Raw genomic sequence first — 22,598 nt, forward strand, 5'->3', positions numbered from 1 at the left:
TTTATAACAAAAGGTGACATCTCAGCTCAGACAATGCATTAAAGGTGTGAAGTCAGAGCCAGTCTGTATCCCAATCTTGAGTCAGATTTGTTCTATTTCTAGGTGTATGCATGCATAAGCGAGACAGAGCACGAGCAACAGAGAGCGCAATAGACAGAGGTTGAGAGACAGACAGAGACAGAGAATGAGAGAGAGCATATGAGAGATGGTCTGCATGCTTGTGTGTGCGTATGAAAGAGAGGATAAAGTGTAGAAGGGTCACCTGTAGTGTGACATGAACCCAAGATCCTGGTTAAGACCATCCTCATGGGAACTGCTGGACCAGTCAACACACAATATTTTGTAAATTCCACTTTGGAAATAGAATCATTCTGACTGATGAACGGGATACAGACAGACTCGGACCTCACACTTTTAATGCATTGCCTAAGCTGAGATGTCCCCTTTTGTTATAAAACCTTAAGTTATCTTGAGAAGATGACTTAATAGTAGTTCTGGGACTTACATATTAATAAACCAAAATCTGCAACCCATTCTAAAAGATGAAAGACTGAACAATCAGAGGGTTAGATAGGGTGAACAGGGAGAGCCTTTTTCCACATATGGGAGCGGCAAATGCGAGGGAACACAACTTTAAAGTGAGGGGAGATAGGTATAAGACAGATGTCAGAGGTAGTTTCTTTACTCAGAGTAGTAAGGGTATGGAATGCTTTGCCTGCAATGGTAGTAGATTCGCCAAGTTTAAGTACATTTAAGTCGTCATTGGACAGGCATATGGACGTACATGGAATAGTGTAGGTGGGATGGGCTTCAGATTAGTATGACAGGGTGGCACAACATCAAGGGCCGATGGGCCTGTACTGCACGTAATGTTCTATGTGCTATGTAATCCAGATTTGTTCAATATATCACTATATGATACTCTAATCTTTTGCTATAAATTCTGTGTCTTATGTTCTTATACTCCACAACCACCTGGAGCAGCAACTAGTGCTTCCAAATAAACCTGCTGCACCTGTGGTGCTGTGCGATTTTTAACACTTGACTACTGGTTGAGCCAGTTCATTAAACTATTATAAGCTAAACCAAGTATGAACTGAAATCAAATTGACCAAACCAGTCACTCAAATCTGTACCTCCCATTTGAGTTACATCTTTTGGGATGAAAGTTGGCGAGATATCATCCAGCCTGGGGAGTTACAAGTGAAACAGAGGAGAACACAGGAACTATCTTACAGGCGATATCGTTTGGGTAGGCAAAGACAGAAAAAATGGAATTTCTTTCAAAAACTGGAAGGTTTGTTCTCTTTCACTCATCGGTCTCAAAAATATTTTGATTAAACAATTTGGACAATTTGTTGAGGACTCAAGATATTTTCAAATTTTACTAATGTTGAGAATATACGTCACCAGTTAACCATGATTTCATGTTAAATCTAGCACCAAAGAATTTTTTAAACTCCATATCATGGACAGTCACTCCTTTTAAACTTTCATACTTGTGCTCATGTGTGCACTTGAAGTTGCATTTCTTAATAACAGAATTCCTCTCTTTCACTCACTTGTAATTGGCTCCTCAGAGTTGAATAGTACTGTTTTAATTAAAAACTGAGATAACTGAATTCAAAATAGTTTTGCAGCTATCCAATGGGAGGGGTTTCACTCCACCTCTCATATACACTAGCACCTGATGACAACAGGTGGTCAGTTACAATGCTGCATTTTCACCAGAAAATTATTTTCTATTCTCATGTGAAAAATGCATCAAGTGAACAAGGAAAAGATGGTTGGCCGCATCTGCAGAATCATCATACAGCAACAACAGCGCTGAAAATGTGTTGCTGGAAAAGCACAGCTTATGCCCGAAACGTCGAATTTCCTGTTCCTTAGATGCTGCCTGGCCTGCTGTGCTTTTCCAGCAACACATTTTCAGCTCTGATACTCCAGCATCTGCAGGCCTCACTTTCTCCCCACAGCAACAACAGCTACAGGAACAAAGATCCAGAAGAAATAAAAACAACTCTTGCCTGCAAAAATCATTTGTTAAGAATAACAATGCAATATACATCTTACTAACCCTTTACTGGCAGTGTCCTCTGTATCTGCTGGATATAAGCACCTCTTCTTTAGTGGAGGTTCTGTCTCCTCATCAGAAGACGAACTTTCAATGGTGAGGTCTATAACCTCAACCTTCTTATTGATATTTGCTTCACTGGTTGACACTGCAGAAGCAGTCTTGTTAGTTACGTTTGGAGTTGCTGGAATTAGAAAACAATGTGTTGAAATAGGAAAACAAGGGAAGGAGATAAAGGCTGGAATTCTAAAATAAAATTTGAAAATAGAAATACGTAGCATGTCAATTGTCAACTGTGAAAAATAATCAGTCTGACATTTCAGATGTATATCTTTTATTAGAAAAATATCAAAATCTCTTATTCCTACAGATAACGAATATATTCATTTTTGTTTTTATAACTGAACAGGTCTCAGTTTTAAAATGATCAAAGGCTTGCTGTGATGCTGATAGCCAAGATAAGTAGTTTTTAAAAAAATGCGTCCTATTCTTTCCATCTTAAGTTTATTCTCCCACATTAAATATCATTCGCTGATTACGAGAGCAGGCAAATTGTTTAACACATCTGGACAATCCTGATTTGCAAATATCATTAGACTGTACACTCCGAGCAACTTTTTTTTCAATTGCAGAATACCAGCCTGGATAAGAACAGAAGAATAAGGAGCAATAGTTGATCAGCTTCTTCCAGAAAACAAAAATTATAACAGCAGAGTCTGGAGGCGACAAAGGCTTGGGTGGAGGGTGATGCTATGGAGATGGATGAAGGTGACATCTATGAGATAATTTAGAATTGAAACCTCAAATAGATCCCTGAAGTTCAAAATAGTCCCATGCAACCAGAGACAAAGCTCCAGGAAAGGGGGAAGGAAAGTTTGATTCTAGGTACAGAGGGATTTTCTTACAAGAGGTTGAGTAGCTTGGGCTGGTACTCGCTGGAGTTGAGGAGAATGACAGAAGACCTATTAAAACATGCAATTCATAGGGGGCTTTACAGGGTAGAGGCATAGAGAGGTTGTTTCCCATTGTGGGACAGTCTAGGGCACCATGACATAATCTCAGAGTAGAGGGCCACCTATTTAATACAGAGGAGGAATTTCTTCTCTCAAAGTAGTGAATCTGTAGATTCTTTACCACAAAGGGCTCTTGAGATTGGGTCATTAAGTACATTTGAAGCAGAGATGGACAGATCTTTTAATCAGGAAGGGAATGGAAGATGACATGGATAAGGCCGCAAAGTGGAGTTCAGGATTACAATATCAGCCATTGGATCACTGAATGGCAGAGTAGGCTCAATAAGCCAAATGGCCTACACATCCTTCTAAATTTACTGTCTTAGGAAATGGTGGCGAGGGCATGGAGCTGAGACAGAGGTCAAAGACAATAACTTTGAGCTTTCCAATATAGACTAAATCATTCCTATATTTTCCTTGTCAGTCTTTCATTCTGTACTCTCCACAGGCACCCGATTGCTCAAGCCTCTAATGTTTACACACCAATCTCAAAAATAAATCCTGCATCTTCCAAACATTTGACTTGCTAATCTAACAAAGTCCTCAAAATATAAAAACAAGCTCTTTTTTTAAACTCCTTCACTGTCACACTTTGCTCAATCTCCACAAACGTCTCTGACTTTACGATATCTGTTCCTCTGACTCGACTATTTCTGTACACAGTTCCTCCTTTTGCTGCCTCAGTAATGGCGCTGCCTTCAGTTGCCGGTTCCACTCAAAATTTTCTCCCATTCCCATCTCTTTTAAACCTCATCCTTTTTAAAAACTTTTATAGTCACTCTTCTAAGTACATCTTCTTTGGATCAGTACCTCTTTTCCACATACCTCGTCAAAGTAACTAGAGCCTCTTTAATTAGTGAAACCACTACAGAAATGCCAATAATTAAATAAATGTTGAAGGTTTGAGGCAGATTACATGCTAATTTGAAGGAACACACTATAGATCACAGACTGTAGTAGATTGTTTTGATGTAATATGCTGAATGAACCAATGTTTTAGCATCCAATTTGACTATATTTCTTTAACAAGAAAACCTGTGCATCTCTGTTGCTGGCATGCCAGATTCTCACCATTACACTTCAATGAATCTCAGCACGATAAAGAATAAAAAACATAATGACCAAATAACCACTGTCTGCTAATTATATAGATTGGCTCAAGGCTATATAGTCAGTTATGAAAAAGGAGAAAAATGAGCATTAAAAAAAAGTGTGTGTGCTCTATTTTTCTGGCTAATTTAACCCCCAAACTTATAATATATCAAATTACAAACATTAAGAAAGCAATAATAAACACTTAACATTGAAATCACTCTCCAGAGAAAGTATCCACACATCTCAGAACTCACATGAAAGTTCAACTTTTGTACATTGTGAGTTGGGTAGTTTTAAAGATTCCTTTTTGGGCCTCATCGGACACCAGGAGCCATCTTCTTGGAATTTAATCTCATCTACATCTGTGCAAGAATTCAGGATTTCCATAAACAGACTGGAAGAGAAAACGAAGAGTTACTACAATATTAATAGAGTTGAAATCTAAAATACCATCAACCAAAGCTTAAATATTTCACTTTCCACATGCAGACAGGGGACCTCTTATTCTACAGAGGAAAAAGAAAAGGGTTATAAAAATGAGCATACTGCCACTATTCCCCGATAGTGAATTCTTGGCATTACCAATATCCATCTTGTTACGGACCTGTCTGTGGCACAAATCTAAAATACAGAAGGTGCAAAAACACCTGACAACCTGCAATTGTGTACAGATTTTAAATATAATACATCCCAACTACTTGAAAGATACAAAATTTTGAGGGGTCTTGAATGCACGTGGACTGGAGTTTGCACATTCTCCCGGTTTCTGCATGGGTTTCCTCTGGGTGTTCCAATTTCTCCTATAGTCAAAATATGTGCAGGTTAGATAGATTGGCCACAGTAAAGTGCCTCGTTGTGTTCAGGGATGAGCAGGCTAGGTGAATTAGCCATGGTAAATGCAGGGTTACTGGGATGCTGGTGGGGTTGGGTCTGAATGAGATGCTCTTTGGAGAGTAAGTGTAGAGTTGATGGGCTGAATGATCTATTTTCACACAGTAGAGATTTAATGGCTCTATGACTGGATGTTTCCTCTTATGGATGAATCTAGAAATAGTCACTGTTTAAAAATAAGGGCTTGTCCATTTAAAACAGAAGAGGCAAAAAAAATGAGGATCATGAATCATTAGGCAAATACGGAGGACAACATATGCTGGAACCCAGAGTTTAGATCATAGTGGTGCTGGCAAAGCACAGGTCAGACAGCATCCGAGGAGCAGGAAAATTGACGTTTCAGGCAAAAGCCCTTCATTAGGAATAGAGGCAGGGTGCCTCCAGGGTCCGACCTGCCAATCTTCTTCCGAGAGCGGATAGGTGGGAAGAAGATTGGCAGGGAGGGCCCTGAAGTCACCCTGCCTCTATTCCTGATGAAGGGCTTTTGCCTGAAATGTTGATTTTCCTGCTCCTCGGATGCTGCCTGACCTGCTGAGCTTTGCCAGCACCACTCTGATCTAAAATCATGAATCATTAGAATTTTCTTTGCATAAAAGGTGGTGAAGTAGAGAATGCAAGATTACTGGCGTAGGCAGGAATGTGGATTTGAAGTTACAATCAGATTGCCATGATCTTATTGAATAATAGAGCAGAATCAAGGGGCCAAATGATCTCCTCCTGTACCTTATTTATATGCTTCGAGGGGAAAGTGAGGTCTGCAGATGCTGGAGATCAGAGCTGAAAATGTGTTGCTGGAAAAGCGCAGGTCAGGCAGCATCCAAGGAATCTCCTGTTCCTTGGATGCTGCCTGACCTGCTGCGCTTATTTATATGCTCCTAAGACACTTCACAGGAGTATTATAAAACAAAAATTGATAGTGAGCTACAGAGAAAGATGATGTCCTAGACAAATGATCAAAATTCGAGAAAAAAATACGTTTTGAAGAATATCTTAAAAGAGGAAAAGGAGGTAGTGAGATAATTTGAGAGAGGAGTTTCACAGTTTTGGGCTTTGCAACAGATGGCACACCTAATGATGGTGAAGAGACTAAAATTACACAGATGAAGTTCAAGACACTAGGATAAGAACAATGCAAGTACTTCAAAAGGGTTAATGGCTCCATGATATTACAAAAATTAAAAAAGGGCAAGGCGACAGATGGATTTGGAATTGGACTGAGATGAGCATTTTAAGATCAAAGAATTATCCCGATAATACTCAAAATCATAGACAACAGCAAATTAATCACCAACAATTGGATTCAGGAAGCATTTATAGCACAATAAAATGCCCCAAGACACTGTGCATAGGAAAGAGAATGAAGCAGGTGATTTAAGAGAGCTATGTTAGTGATTAATACCAAATGGCAATGAGGATTGCTTTTTGCCTTAAAAAGGGAGGAGAAGTAGCTAATGACTTGAGACAAGTGCTCAAGGAGTACAATCGATCTGGCTGAAAACTCTGCTAACAGAGAATGTGAGAAGGGCATACAGAGGGACCGACAGATGAAGGACAACTGCGTGTATCCAGGAAATCAAGTTACACAGAAGTAAAATGGAATACAGGTATTTAATATTGGAAAAGATTTAGACTCATGCTGGAGACACGCTAATTTAAATGAGTTGTTATACGACGTGGATAGATTCAATTTTAGAACAGTGTATTGCCATTTTGTGCTGGTCATTAGGAAAAGGACAGATGAACCAGGACAGAGTGGAGACAAGCTGTTAGAGGTAGCTGGGATTGGCCTTGCTCGAAAGGAAGATGTTAGAATAGTAATAAAAATAGGTGGTGAAGTGTGAGTCACAACATTCCTCTATGTGAGGATTTTAGCTGGCCACCTTATAGGGAGATCCAGGAGGTAGTACTGAAGGAGTGAAGGAGTCTCAGCCCTTGAGTTCATCGAACAGTTTTGAGATTCTTGCTCCCTGTGTGGATGAGAGTGGGAACTGTAGGGAAGATAAGCAAATTGACTATAGCATCATATTACAAGGAATCATTCGGGTGGGGGAAAAAAGTGAAATGCGGCTGTAATCGGGCATAGCGTGGTCACAAGGAATAGACACTGTCCACTGTGGTCAGGATCCAGTGTCCCAAAAACTGCGTTGCATGCTTGGTGCCCAGGATCAGGATATCTCATTTAGGCTGCAGATGAATTTGGATCGGGGAGGCAAGATCCAGTTGCTATGGTCCACAGAGGCACCAACAGTATAAAGAAAAAGAAAAAAATGCCATGCATCTAGAAACGTGGCATTCCAACCAGAACTCCATCAACAAACACACTGACTTGGACCCGATTTACCACCCCCGAAAAAAAGGGAACAGGAAATGGCATCACCAACCCAAAGAAATCCAAACATATAAATAGAAAGCAGGAATCATCAGCAATGCTTCGTCTAGAAGCTCACTGAACATGTTACCTAGTATGGTGTCAAAACGTCTGAACATGAACCTTGCAGCTCAGTGAGCAAGCCTACATCCAGTAGTCATGATGTGGGCAAGAAAATAAATCAGGAGACAGAAAAGGCATGTAAGAAAGGCACCATTACAATAATCATGGGGGACTTCAATACGCAGACAGACTTGGAAATTCAGGGTGGTAGCAGACCTCAAGAAAAAGGAATTTGTGGAATGTTTGAAAGATGCTTTTTTGGGAGCAACTTGCGATACAGCCCACTAGGGAAGAGGCACTTCTGGATTTGGTGATGTGTAATGGGGCAGACTCGATTAGGGAGTTTAAACTGAACAAACTCCTAAGGGACAGTGACCATAATATGATAGAATTCACCCTGCACTTTGAGAGGGAGAAGCTGGAAACAGATGTAACAGTATAATAAAAGTAACTACAAAGACATGAATGAGCAGAAGGCCAGAGCTGATTGGAAAAGGAGCCGAGCAGGGAAGATGGTGGAGCAACAATGGGAGGAGCTTTTCGTGAGGCACAGCAGAAATTCGTCCCAAGGAAGAAGAAACATACTAAGTGGGGAGCAAAGGAGCCATGGCTGACAAGGGAAGTCAGTGTATGCTTTTGCTTTTATGCTGTCAATGTAGTGAAAATTAGCAGTAGCCATAGAATGAGAAGCCTTTAAAAACCAGCACAGGATAACTAAAGAAATGAAATATGAGGGTAAGCTAGCTAGATATATAAAACCTAAGAGATAGGCAAGAGGACATTGAACCACTGGAAAATGAGGCTGGGAATAAAGAAATAGTGGAAGAACTAAACAGGTACTTTGCATCAGTTTTCATGGTGAAAGACACCAACAACATACCAGAACTTCAAAGGAAGTCAGGGTGCAGAATATAGTGTCGTGGCGATCATGGAGGAGAAAGTGCTAGGGGAACTGAAAGGTCTGAAGGTGGATAAACCACCCAGATTGGATGAACTGTATCCCAACATACTGAAGTGAGATAGCTAAAGAAATTAGAGAAACATCTTTCAGGAATCATTGGAGTCAGGGACAGTCCCAGAGGACTGGAAAATGGCTAATGCAACACACTTGCTTAAGATGGAGGCAGAAGACAGGAAATTATAGACCAGTTAGCCTGTTTTGGTTGTTGGGAAGATTTGACAGTCCATTAAGAATAAGATTACAGAGTACTTGGAATTGCATGGTAAAAGTCAAGTTAAGTTGGCAGCTAGGAAGGCAAATGGAATATTAGCATTCATTTCAAGAGGGCTAGAATACAAGATCAAAGATGTTGCCTTGAGGATGGATAAAGCTTTGGTCAGACAGCATTGTAATATTATAAGCGGATTTTGGCCATGTATCTAGAATGGATATGCTAGCGTTCTGAGGGGAGGCTTACAAGAATGATCACAGGGAAGAAAAGACTCGTTATGTGAGGAGCAGTTGAGGACTGTGGGTCTGTAACTCGACAGAGTTTAGAAGAATACTGGTAGGAGAGACTAGGAACCAAAGGCAAAGAGTGAGAATGAAGGGATGACCCTTTAGAACGGAGACAAGGAGTGTGAATCTGTGGTACACATTGCCACAGACGGCTGTAGAGCGCATTTAAGACAAATATAGATGGGCCCTGGATTAGCAAGGAGATCAACAGTTAGAGTCATAGAGATGTACAGCATGGAAACAGACCCTTCGGTCCAACCCGTCCATGCCGACCAGATATCCCAACCCAATCTAGTCCCACCTGCCAGCACCCGGCCCAAGAAAGCAGGAGAGTGGGGGTTGAGAAACATATCAACTGTGACTGAATGGGGCTGTAAGGCTGAAGGAGTTGAATAGTCTACTCCTAATTTTAACTTTTGACTAAACAAAACTCAAAAATTTGATTCTATGTTTCTACAAATAATATGGTAGACTAATGGAGAAAGTGAAGTCACATGGTGTGCTAGCTAGGTAGAAGAAGAACTGGTTGAGCAACAGGAGACAGATAGTAGTATTTGAAGGGAGTTTCTCGAAATGGAGAAAGGTGACCAGAGGTGTTCCACAGGGGTCAGTGTTGGGACCACTGTTGTTTTTAATATACATAAATGATCTGGAAGAGGGCACTGTTGGTATGATCAGCAAGTTTGCAGATGACACGAAGATTGGTGGAGTAGCAAAAAGCATAAGAGACTGTTAAAGAATACAGGAGGATATAGATAGACTGGAGAGTTGGGCGGAAAAATGGCAGATGGATTTCAATCTAGACAAATGTGAGGTGATGCATTAAGGCATGACTCATTCTAGAGCAAATTATACAATGAACGGAAGAGCCTTGGGAAAAGTTGATGGGCAGAGGGATCTGGGAGTGCAGGTCCATTGTACCCTGAAGGTTGCTGCACAGGTGGACAGAGTGGTCAGGGAGGCATATAGTATGCTTGCTTTCATTGGATGGGTGTTGAGTATAAGAGCTGGCAGGTCATGTTAAAATTGTACAGGACGTTGGTTCGGCCACATTTGGAATACTGTGTACAGTTGGTTGCCACATTAGCAAAAGGATATGAATGCTTTGGAGAGGATGCAGAGAAGGATTACGAGGATGTTGCCTACATGGAAGGTGCTAGCTATGAAGAAAGATTGAGTAGGTTAGGTTTATTTTCATTAGAACAAAAGAGATTGAGGGGAGACCTGATTGAGGTTTACAAAATCATGAAGGGTATAGACAGGGTGGATAGAGGCAAGCTTTTTCCCAGGACGAAGGATTCAATAACGAGAGGTCATGCTTTCAAGGTGAGAGGTGGAAAGTTTAAGGGGGATACGTGTAGCAAGTACTTCACACAGAGGGTGGTGGGCGTTTGGAACGCGTTGACAGCAGAGGTGGTAGAGGCAGGCAGGGTAGATTCATTTAAGATGTGCCTGGACAGATGCATCAGTAAGTGGGGAGCAGATGGATACAGATGCTTAGGAACTGACCGAAAGGTTTAAACAGTACATTTGGATCGGCTCAGGTTTGGAGAGCCGAAGGGACTGTTCCTAGGCTGTAAATTTTCTTTGTTCTTTGCACAAAATATTTAGGGGAGTCAGTGGTGTAGCAGTAAGGTTGCTGGACCAGTAAACCAAAACCAATGGTTAAAGTTTTAGAGACATGGGTTTGAATCCGACCATGGTAAATGGTCAAACTTCAATTCATTAAAATTCTGCAATAGAAATCTAGCCTAATGGCAACAATATAACAACTACTAATTGTTATCAAAACCCAGCTGGTTCACGTGTCCTTTAGTAAATCTATTAATAGCAGTAACTCTGCCAGCTTTTTCTGGTTCTATCCAACATATGATTCTGGATCCATGGTAATGTGGTTGACTCTTAACTGCTTCTGTGACAATAAACAATGGCCTCATCAGTGATGCCCACACCCCATGAATGAATTAAACAAAAATAAAATGCCAAATTAGATATAACAATTATTGTTCCATTTATGCCTTTGCACTATTTTCAAGCCTTGCTTCTTGAAGAAACAGATGACGGATTGACTTTTTTCATCTGTTTAATATCTACCTACAACAGGGTAAAATAAGGACCGCAGATGCTGGAAACCAGATTCTAGATTAGAGTGGTGCTGGAAAAGCACAACAGTTCAGGCAGCATCCGAAGAGCAGGAAAATCCCTTCATCAGGACTAGAAGCAGGGTGGAGAGAGGGTTGGGGTGGGGAGAAAGTAGCATAGAAAGTACAGTGAATGGGGGTGGGGATTGGTGACAGGTCAGAGAGGAGGGTCAAGTGGATAGGTGGAAAGGAAGATAGGCAGGTAGGACAAGTCATGGGGATAGTGCTGATCTGGAAATTTGGAACTCGGGTGAGGTGGGGGAAGGGGAAATGAGGAAACTGGATGTAAAAGAACAGCTAAATAGCCCACAATCCACAACTGTGGAGCAGACCCAAAGGGTCAAATGTCCTTCTCCTGTTCCTAGGAGGTATATGAAAACCTACTTTAAGCTAAAAATCATGGAATCAAGTTTCATTAGATTGACTTTTACACTAGTATATACAACATTTCTTTACTAACTCCAAAGCATTATATAATTTCTGCAACCTATTGAAAATTCATTTCTCTACTCCTGAATCTTGTGGAAAATTCAAGAGACAATTTTGTTTTAAAAAAGGTTGTACTGAATCAATTTTGATGTTAATGGTCTGGACATACCCATCTATTATTAAACTATCATAGGATGCCTTTTTATCACACACTGGACAAATCCACGTGGGCTTCTTTTCATTCATCTGAAGATAGAGGGCAGCATCGAAGCATTGTAGGTGTGTACAGGTTACTGCACGGCAAGGGACTATCAGCCGCATCTTCCCCAACTATAAAATTAAAAATAAATCGAGGTTAACTTACTAATACTCTTAAAAGGGTTCCTGGAATATCAATACTGAACCATACCTGAAATGTCTGCGCTAGTGAAATTAAATGAATATGTCAACTTTAATCGTGATAATAAAACTAGTTAGTACACTTATCATGAAATTGAGCAATGTGAAATATTGGGGAAAAGAAATATGAAAGAAAATTGTATAAAATTTAATTTTGAACTTAAGCCTGTTTTGCCATTATCTAACATGCAGGAAAATTGGAAACGACAAAAATAACCTTTTGAAAACATACTGTAAAATTATAACATTTTTCAATTTCTCTTATGAAAAACATTTATAATTCCAAATAGCAAAACATTCTTTTGCAAAAGACTTGGGAGGTAAATCTCTGCAAGGAGAACTTATGCTAACTTACAAAGTCAAAAGAATCCCTGCCACAAATATTTGCCCAGATCATAGCATCTGAATGATCATATTCCACAGAACTTTGCTTTTAAAAAAAACTGACTATTTCAAAGCTTCACATAACTCGCACAATAAAAGCAAGAATACAGAGCATGGAGTCCAATGTGCGCTTGCCTGAGGAACAAAGAAGAAAAGCATTGCTTAATGACCCCCCCATTTCCCAACTAAACCCTGATCAAATGACACATTTAAGAGACTTACGGGACACATCAACGAAACTCTTAGGCTTGTAGTTGCAATCTCACTATCAGGATCTGCAGTCAGCTTTTCTTTAACTATTGAAAAGACACAAGTTGAGAAATGGTCACAATTGTAGCAGAGTTACTGGCAGTTTACAAACAATTGAATTTGGGTTGCTAATTTTGAGTAATGCAATTGAAGGAAAAGTTCATCAAAATGGTTTTCTAATTGATTATTAGGATAAATTCAAGTTTCTTTGGCTGATTGTCTTGGTAAAAGTACCACTGCAGTTTTTTTTCACTGTATACAATCTCAAACAACTTTCCTTACTTGATCACACTAGCCAGAAGATTACCATTAAATAGCTAATGTAATAAATGCCAATCTTTGTAATTTTAAAGAGAGTTATTTAAAAAGGGTTCAACTAAAGGTCTGATGGACAGCTCGATGTATGTCACATCTGTAAATACACACTTAATTACAGGCCATCCTTGTGATTTTCAAGTCCCATGCTTTTTTTTTAATATAGATATTTTTATTAGAAATTTAACATTTTGACAAATTTACCAAAATAAACAGAACTTTCAAGTACAAACATTAATATAAAATTAGATCTTAAATATATAATCAAAATTTGACAAAGGAATGATACTGAAGAAAAAAAGAAAAATGAAATTCAATTAACTACTAATCTAATCTACAATTATCTAGAGTGTACAATTGAGTCGCTTACATCTTTCAAATAAGAGACAGTGTTCTTTAATACACTCATAACAGTATGATAAAAAGGAAACTATTAAGTGGAGATCCTCCCCCTTGTTCTCAGGGGGCCTTACTTCCTTTCCAAAGGTCCACCATATCCTCTCCCAAACAGTGTCCCACCCTTGACCCGGGCGCTCCTTAATAGGATTTAGATATAATACCAAGCTAGAGTTAACAGTGAGCGCCCCACTCCCACCCCTCCCCACCCACACCTGAGTATATCTGATAGCATCAATACCACGTACAAACACACAAAACTATAAAATTACAACTCCAACAGATTACAGTTAAGTATAATAACATAAAATAGCAAGGGAAAACAACCCCACTCCCAGAAACAAAAGTAAAATATAATAAAGTATCCATTTCTCCCCACGGAGTGTGGAAAAGGCAAGCCAACATAAATTGTCTCTTACGATTTATTTAAACGAGTCTAAAAGTTCCTTAGCCTCTTCTGGTGATCTAAAATTATACTCGGATCCTTCGTGGTTAAAGCATAACGTCGCTGGGTAGCGTAAGGTGTATTGAATATTTAAGTCCCTTAGACATTTCTTCACCTCATCAAACGCCTTCCTCCTTCGGGCCAAAGCCGGGGAGAAGTCCCGAAATAACAATCTTAGATCCTTCATGGATCATGGCTTTAGGATCCTTTCCAAGATTTCTAGAGGCATCCAGGAGTATCTGCCTCTCCCTATAACTCTGCAGCCGGAACCAGACCGGGCGTGGGCGCTGGTTCGAGCCAGGCCCACGTGCTGTGACCCGGTAGGCCCACTCCACCCTTACCCGGTCCGTTTCAGCCCGCAGGTTTAAAAGCTGCGGCAACCATCGCTCCAGAAATGCTACTAGTTGTCCCTTCCCTTCTTGCTCGGGAAGGCCCAGCAACCGAATATTTTTTCTCCGATTTCTATTATCGGGGTCATCCATGTAAAGTTCAAAGGTCCGGATTCTCTGCTCGAGCGTTCGCACCTGTTCTGCAGCTGTTTGAGCTGCAGCCTCGGAGGTCGTGGCCTTTAGTTCCGCCCCCTCCACTCGGCCCTGGAGTTCCCCGATGGCCTGGCTGTGTTTTTGCAGCTTTTCTTCGAATGCATTCCAACACTGTCGGGACACCACGATGAAATCGCCTAGCGTCGCCTCCAGCCTGGCAGTCATCTCCTCAAGGCCCGTTTTTACCGGTAGGACCCTCGGGATGGCTGCCGACATTGCAGCTGCAGCCGGAGGAGAGGGTGGGGGAGGGGTCTTTGTTTTCTGAGAGCTGCGGGATCCCTTTAGTTTACTCATTATCCACTTAATATTAAACTTCTTAAATATAATAGTAAGCAGCTAATTAAAGGTTAAAAAAAATTTTTGGGTGGTTTGGTAAACATGGCGGGGGCAGGTAACCCACTTTGCCCAGGTTTTGGGAAGAGCACTGTAAACTCAGACTTGCTGAGTCGCCGCCATTTTGGATCTCCCAAGTCCCATGCTTTCTAAACTGAAATACAGAGTAATTTTTGTTAATTTTGTCATTTTTCTGGGATATAAATTCCTCTCGTTAAGTTAATTATTTAATACTATAAAACCTTGAAAAGCAAAAAGAAAGACTGTTTTTCAAGTGCAAATAGAAACTGCCTTTGATAGAAACAGCAGTAAGAACAAACTTTCAAGGAAGGCTTCCATTCTCAATGAAGTTAAAAGCTTGTGCAACAAGGTGCAATTAGCATATTGGAAAGGCAGGGAGACAATAAAAGCCACACAGTTTCTAATTAGACCAAAATGAGACTTTTGTGAAACAGAACTCAATAGAACATAAAATATTCTAACAGACAAAACATCTTCCACCAGCACCCTGGTGAAGACAAGGCTCCTTTAAGTCTGTAAATAATGAGTTAACAGGAGCCACTCTGGCAGCCAACTGCATTCCTCTACCAGAGTTATACTTAAACAGTGGCATCCTGGAGTCCTAGTAAAACTGGAAACAATGGGTATCGGGTGGCAAACTCTCCAGTGGTTGGAATTGGACCTAAAGTTACATATAGGAAGATGGTTGTGATTGTTGGAGGTCAATCCTCTTGGTTCCAGGACACCTCTGTAGGGACTCCTCAGAATAGTATCTAGGCTCAATCGCTTTCAGCTGTTTCATCAACCATAAGGTCAGAAGTGGGGATATTCAGCACCATTCACGAATTCTCAGATACTGAAGCAGTTCAAGTTCAAATGTAACAAGGTCCAGACAATATCCAGGCTTGGACTGACATGTAGCATTTGTACCACACAACCTCCAGGCAATGACCATCGCACCTCATTGCTGAATAAGGGCTTATGCCTTTGATTCTCCCGCTCCTCAGATGCTGCCTGACCTGCTGTATTTTTCCAGCACCACACTCTCAACTCCGATTAGAGGTAATCTAAACACTGTCCCTTGACATTCAAAAGTGTTACCATCACTGAGTTCATCAACTATCAACGTCCTTGAGGTTACAATTGACCAGAAACTCAACTGGACTCACTACATAAACACAGTGGCTACAAGAGCAGGTCAGAGGCTAGGAATACTCCTGCTCGTAACTCACCGCCTCAATCCTCAAAGCCTGCCCACCATTGAGAAGTCAGGAGAGTGACGAAATACTCACTTGCTTGGATGGATGCAGCTCAAACACACAAGAAGCCTGATATCATCTAGGGAAAAAGCATCCTGTATGATTGCCACATCTACAAACATCCACTACCGCCCGACACCTCAGTAGCAGCAGTGTGTACGATTTACAAAATACACTCCATAAAGATTAGATTAGATTCCCTACAGTGTGGAAACAGGCCCTTAGGCCCAACCAGTCCACAATGAGTCTCTGAAGAGGAATCCACCCACACCAATTTCCCTCTGACTAATGCACCTAACATTTTGGGCAATTTAGTATGGCCAATTCACCTGATCTGCACATCTTTGGACTGTGGGAGGAAGTTGGAGCACCCGGAGGAAATCCATGCAGACACGGAGAACGTGCAAACTCCAAGCTTGGAGGGCCGAAGCCAGAGGCTGGAATCGAACCTGGGACCCTGGTGCTGTGAGGCAGCAGTGCTAAACACTGAGCCACTCAGCAAAGTACCTGAGACAGCACTTTTCAGACTCACTACCATTGCATTCTAGAAGGACAAGGGGAGCAAATGGATGGGAAATACCACCTGCAATTTCCCATCCAAGTCACTCACCATCCTGACTTGGAAATATATTGCCATTCTTTCACTGTCACTGGATCAAAATCCTGGAATTCCCTTAAAGCATTGAGTCTACCTACAGCACAAGGAACAAAGAAAATACATCGCAGGAACGGGCCCTTCGGCCCTCCAAGCTGTGCCAATCCAGAAACCTGTCCCCTACTTTTCAAAAATCTGTATCCCTCTGCTCCCTGCCCATTCGTGTATTTGCCCAGATACATCTTCAATGATAATGTTCGAGAAGCTTTGTAGCTCAGGTGGAAGTTTGTAAGTTTGGTCGCTGAGCTGGTAGGTTTGTTCTCAGAAGTTTTGACACCAAGCCAGGTAACATCAGTTAGCTTGAGTTGAAGCACAGGTGCTCTGTCCTGCTTCCTATTGTGTGTCTTGGTCTGTTAAAGGTGGGTGATATCATTTCTGGTTCTTTTTCTCAGTGGTTGGCAAATAAGGTCCAATTCAACGTGTTCATTGATAGAGTTCCAGTTTGAATGTCAAAGCTCTAGGGTTTCTCATATGGACCCCAAACGGACCCCACCACCAGGGATATATTTCCCTCCCCTCCCCTATCAGCGTTCCGCAAAGACCACACCCTTCGTGACTCCCTTGTCAGGTCCACACCCCCCACCAACCCAACCTCCACTCCCGGCACCTTCCCCTGCAACCGCAGGAAATGTAAAACTTGCACCCACACCTCCTCCCTCACTTCCCTCCAAGGCCCCAAGGGATCCTTCCATATCCGCCACAAGTTCACCTGTACCTCCACACACATCATCTATTGCATCCGCTGCACCCGATGTGGCCTCCTCTATATTGGGGAGACGGGCCGCTTACTTGCAGAACGCTTCAAAGAACACCTCAGGGACGCCCGGGCCAACCAACCCAACCACCCCGTGGCTCAACACTTTAACTCTCCCTCCCACTCCACTGAGGACATGCAGGTCCTTGGACTCCTCCACCGGCAAAACATAACACGACGGCTGGAGGAGGAGCGCCTTATCTTCCGCCTGGGAACCCTCCAACCACAAGGGATGAACTCAGATTTCTCCAGTTTCCTCATTTCCCCTCCCCCCACCTTGTCTCAGTCGGTTCCCTCAACTCAGCACCGCCCTCCTAACCTGCAACCTTCTTCCTGACCTCTCCGCCCCCACCCCACTCCAGCCTATCACCCTCACCTTGACCTCCTTCCACCTATCACATCTCCATCGCCCCTCCCCCAAGTCCCTCCTCCCTACCTTTTATCTTAGCCTGCTTGGCACACTCTCCTCATTCCTGATGAAGGGCTCTGGCCCGAAATGTCGAATTTCCTATTCCTTGGATGCTGCCTAACCTGCTGTGCTTTAACCAGCAACACATTTTCAACTGTGATCTCCAGCACCTGCAGACCTCATTTTTTACCTTTCTCATATGTTTCTCTATTTTGGATGCTGCCTGAACTGCTGTGCTCTTCCAGCACCACTAATCCAGAATCTGGTTCCCAGCATCTGCAGTCATTGTTTTTACTTTCTTTCTCTATTTAGCCTGTTCTAGGATGGATGTGTTGTCTCAGTCCAAGTGGATCCTAGGACAGGCTAAACAGAGACACGCACAGAAATTCCTAGAGGCCTGGCATTCAAACCAGAACTCCATCAATAAACACATTGATTTGGATCCCGTTTATCAACCCCGGAAAAAGAACCGGAAATGATATCATCCACCTTTACAGAATAAGACACACAAATAGAAAGCGGGACAGAACACCAGCATTTCAACCGAAACTCACTGATATTACCTAGCATGGTGATGGACTATCTGAGAACAAAGCTACCAGCTCAGCAGGCAAAATTAAAACCTGAACATCTCAACCAACCTCTGTGTAAAGAACTTTCCATGTATATCTCCCTTAAAGTATTCCCCTCTCAACCTGAACTCATGACTCCTAGTAACTGAGTCGCCCAATCTGGGGAAAAGCTTTTTGTTATCCACCCTCTCTATACCTCTCATGATTTTGTAGACCTCAAATCAGGTCCCACCCTCAACCTTTGTCTTTCTAATGAAAATAATTCTAATCTACTCAAGCTCGCTTCATAGCTAGTGTCCTCCGTACTCCAGCACTCTGGTGAACCTCCTCTGCACCCTCTCCAAACATCCACATCCTTATGGTAACGTGGTGACCAGAACTGTACACAGTATTCCAAATATGGCCAAACCAAAGTCCTATACAACTGTAACATGACCTGTCAACTCTTGTATTCAATACCCCAGCAATGAAGAAAAGCATGCCGTATACCTTCTTGACCACTCTATCGACCTGCTTTGCCATCTTCACCTGAACATCCAGATCTCTCTGTACATTGATTTTCCCCAGGGCTTTTCCATTTACCGTATAGTTCACTCTTGAATTGGATCTTCCAAAATGCATCACCTCACATTTGGCCAGACTGAACTTCATCTGCCAGTTTTCTCCATCAGTCCAACTCTCTAATCTATCTATATTCTGCTGCATTCTCTGACAGTCCCCATTCACTATCTGCTACTCCACCAATCCTAGTGTCATCTGCAAACCTGCTAATCAGACCATTTATACCTTCCTCCAGATCATTTATTCTTGTGGAACACCACTGGTCACAGTTCTCCATTTTGAGAAACTCCCTACCACTACTATTGTCTCCTGTTGCCCAGCCAGTTCTCTATCCATCTAGCTAGTATATCCTGGACCCTATGCGACTTTACTTTCTCCACCAGCCTACCATGGAGAACCTTATCAAATGCCTCACTGAAGTCCATGTATATGATATCTACAGCCCTTCCCACAATCAACTTTGTCACTTCCTCAAAAAATTCTACTAAGTTGGTAAGACATTACCTGCCCTGCAAAAAAAAGCCATGTTGCCCATCATGGAGAAGCCCATTTTCTTTCAAATATGAATAGATCCTATCCCTCAGTATTTTCTCCAGCAGCTTCCCTACCACTGACGTCAGGCTCATTGGTCTATAATTACCTGGATTATCTTTGCTAACCTTCTTAAAGGGGTCAACATTAGCATTTTTCAGTCCTCCAGGACCTCACACGGGTTCAAGGATGCTGCAAAGATCTCTGTTTAGGCCCAGCTATTTCCTCTCTTGCTTCCCTCAGTAACCTGCGATAGATCCCATCCAGACCAGGGGTCTCATCCACCTTAATGCCTTTTAGAATAATCAACACTTCCTCCCTCCTTATGCCAACTTGACCTAGAGTAATCAAACATCTACCCTTACCTCAACATCCGTCATGCACCTCTCCTCGGTGAATACCGATGCAAAGTACTCATTAAGAATCTTACATATTTTCTGACTCCATGCATAGCTTTCGTTCTTTATATACAAATAAGACCTTGGGATTTTCCTTAACCCTGTTGCTAAAGATATTTCATGACACCTTTTAGCCCTCTTAATTCCTTGATTCAGATTGGTCCTACTTTTCTGTTATTCTTCCAAAGCTTCGTCTGTTTTCAGATTCCTAGACGTTATGTATGCTTCTTTTTCCCCTTAGCTAGTCTCACAATTTCACCTGTCATCCATGGTTCCCTAATCTTACCATTCTATCCCACATTTTCACAGGGACATGTCTGCACTGCACTCTAATCAACCTCTTGAAAAGCCACCCATATTCCCATATATCAAACATGGATTTACACTCAAACATTGCCCAGCTCCCGCCAAATTTTCTATAGTTGACCCTCCCCCAGTTTAGCACTCTTCCTTTAGGACTATTCTTATCTTTGTCAATGACTATTTTAAAACGTACGGAATTGTGATCACAACCAAAGTAATCCACTGCTGAAACTTCAAACCACCTTGCCGGGCTCATTCCCCAACACCTGGTCCATTATGGCCCCTTCCCGAGTAAGATTATTTATATGCTGCTCTATAAAACCCTAATGGATGCTCCTTACAAATTCTGCTTCATCTAAACCTCTTACACAAAGCGAATCCCAGTCAACGTCAGAAAAATTAAAGTCTCCATCACCACCACCACCTGTTGCTCATATATCTTTTCATAATCTGTTTACATATTTGTACCTGTATCTCACACTCGCTGTTGGGAGGCCTGTAGTACAGTCCCAACATTGTTGCCGTACCCTTCCTATTTCTGAGCACTGTCTATTGCTTCATTGCTCGAGTCCTCCATACTGCCTTCCTTCAGCACAGCTGTAATATCCTCTCTGACCAGTAATGCAACTCCTCCATCCTTTTTATCTCCCTCTCTATCCCACCTGAAGCATCTATATTGTGAGATATTTAGTTACCAATCATGCGCCTTCCCTCAACCAAGTTTCAGTAATAACAATAACATCCATACTCCCAGGTACTAATCCAAGCCCTACGTTCATCTGCTTTACCTACTATCCTTCTCGCATTAAAACAAGTGCACCTCAGACCATATTTATCAACTGCTCTCTGCTTACTCTTCCCTTTAGTCACACCAACTTCATTATCTGGTTCCTGCAGGTTTTAGTTATTACCTCTTCACCATCCACTAACCTCCTCATTTGGTTCCCTTCCCCCTGCCACATTAGTTTAAACCTTCCCCAGCAGTGTTAACAAAAGCATCCCCTAGGACATTAGTTCCAGTCCGGCTCAAGTGTAGACCGTCCAATTGTAATAACCCCACCTCCCCCAGAACTGGTCCCAATGTTCCAAAAATCTGAACCCCTCCTGCACCATCTCTCAAGTCACTCATTCATCCTGCCTATTCTTTCATTTCTAGCATGTGGCAATAGTAGCAATCCTGAGATATTACCTCTGAGGTCCTACTTTATAAACTCCTTAAATTATGCTTATAGGACTTTATCCTGTTTATTACCTATATCATTGGTGCCTGTGAGCACCACGACAGCTGGCTGTTCACCCTCCCCCTTCAGAATGTCCTGCAGCCGATCGGAGACATCCCTGACCCATGCACCTGGGAGGCAACACCATTCCGGAGTTTCGTTTTTGACCACAGAACCCCTAACTACTCCCAATACAAGTGAATCCCCTATGACATAGAACACAGAACGTTACAGCGCAATACAGGCCCTTCGACCCTTGATGTTGCACCGACCTGTGAAAATAATCTGATATCCGTCTAACCTACACCATTCCATTATTATCCATATGTATGTCCAATGCCCATTTAAACGCCCTTAACGTCGGCGAGTCTACAATTATTGCAGGCAGGCCATTCCTCACCCCTACTAAGTAAAGAAACTACTCTTAATATCTATCCATACAGGCCCTTTGGCCTCAATTTAAAGCTATGTCCCCTCTTGTTAGCTTTCACCATCTGAGGAAAACGGCTCTCACTGTCCACCTTATCTAACCATCTGATTATCGATTAAGTCACCTCTCAACCTTATTCTCACCAACAAAAACAGCCTCAGTTCCCTCAATCTTTCCTTGGAAGACCTTTCTTCCATACCAGGCAACATCCTAGTAAATCTCTTCTGAACCCTTTCCAAAGCTTTCATATCCTTCCTATAATGCGGTGACCAGAACTGTACACACGGTGGCTCAGTGGTTAGCACTGCTGTCTCACAGCGCCAAGGACCTGGCTTCGATTCCAGCCTGGCGACAACTCCCCGTGACCGTATGGGTTTCTTCCGGGTGCTCCGGTTTCCTCCCACAGTCCAAAGAAGTGCAGGTCAGGTGAATTGGCCATGTTAAATTGCCCATAGTGTTAGGTGCATTAGTCAGAGGGGAACGGGTCTGGGTGGGTTACTCTTTGGAGGGTCCATGTGGACTTGTTGGGCCGAAGGGCCCGTTTCCACACTGTAGGCAATCTAATCATACTCCAGGCATGACCTTGTGGTTCTGAAACTCAATCCAGCTACCAATAACCACCAATACACCATATGCCTTCTTCACAAGCCTATCAACCTGGTTAGCAACTTTCAGGGATTTATGCACCTGGACACCGATCTCCCTATTCATCTACACTGCCAAGAATTTTACTATTAGCTCAGTACTCTGCATTCTTGTTACTTCTTTTGAAGTGAACTACCTCACTTTTCTACATTAAACTCCATTTGCTACTTCTCAGCCCAGCTCTGCATCTTATGCCCCTCTGTAACCCACAACATCCTTCAGCACTAGCCCCAGTTCTGCCGACCTTAGTGTAACCTGCAAATTT

The 22,598-nt window shown here is 42.2% G+C and overlaps 1 protein-coding gene across 2 annotated transcripts in view; it reads right to left on the minus strand.

Annotated features, from left to right (window-relative positions):
- pias2 (protein inhibitor of activated STAT, 2) overlaps positions 1-22,598 on the minus strand; it is a 75,177-nt gene that overhangs the window by 11,831 nt on the left and 40,748 nt on the right. For both annotated transcript variants that reach the window (XM_060846892.1, XM_060846975.1), the window contains exons 8-11: positions 12,539-12,612; positions 11,703-11,863; positions 4,437-4,576; positions 2,078-2,258 (exon numbers count right to left, since the gene is read on the minus strand). In XM_060846892.1, coding sequence (XP_060702875.1) covers positions 2,078-2,258; positions 4,437-4,576; positions 11,703-11,863; positions 12,539-12,612 — 556 coding nt within the window. The remainder of the gene's footprint in view (positions 1-2,077; positions 2,259-4,436; positions 4,577-11,702; positions 11,864-12,538; positions 12,613-22,598) is intronic.

Source organism: Hemiscyllium ocellatum, chromosome 1 (assembly GCF_020745735.1).
Source record: "Hemiscyllium ocellatum isolate sHemOce1 chromosome 1, sHemOce1.pat.X.cur, whole genome shotgun sequence".
NCBI classification, from domain to species: Eukaryota; Metazoa; Chordata; class Chondrichthyes; order Orectolobiformes; family Hemiscylliidae; genus Hemiscyllium; species Hemiscyllium ocellatum.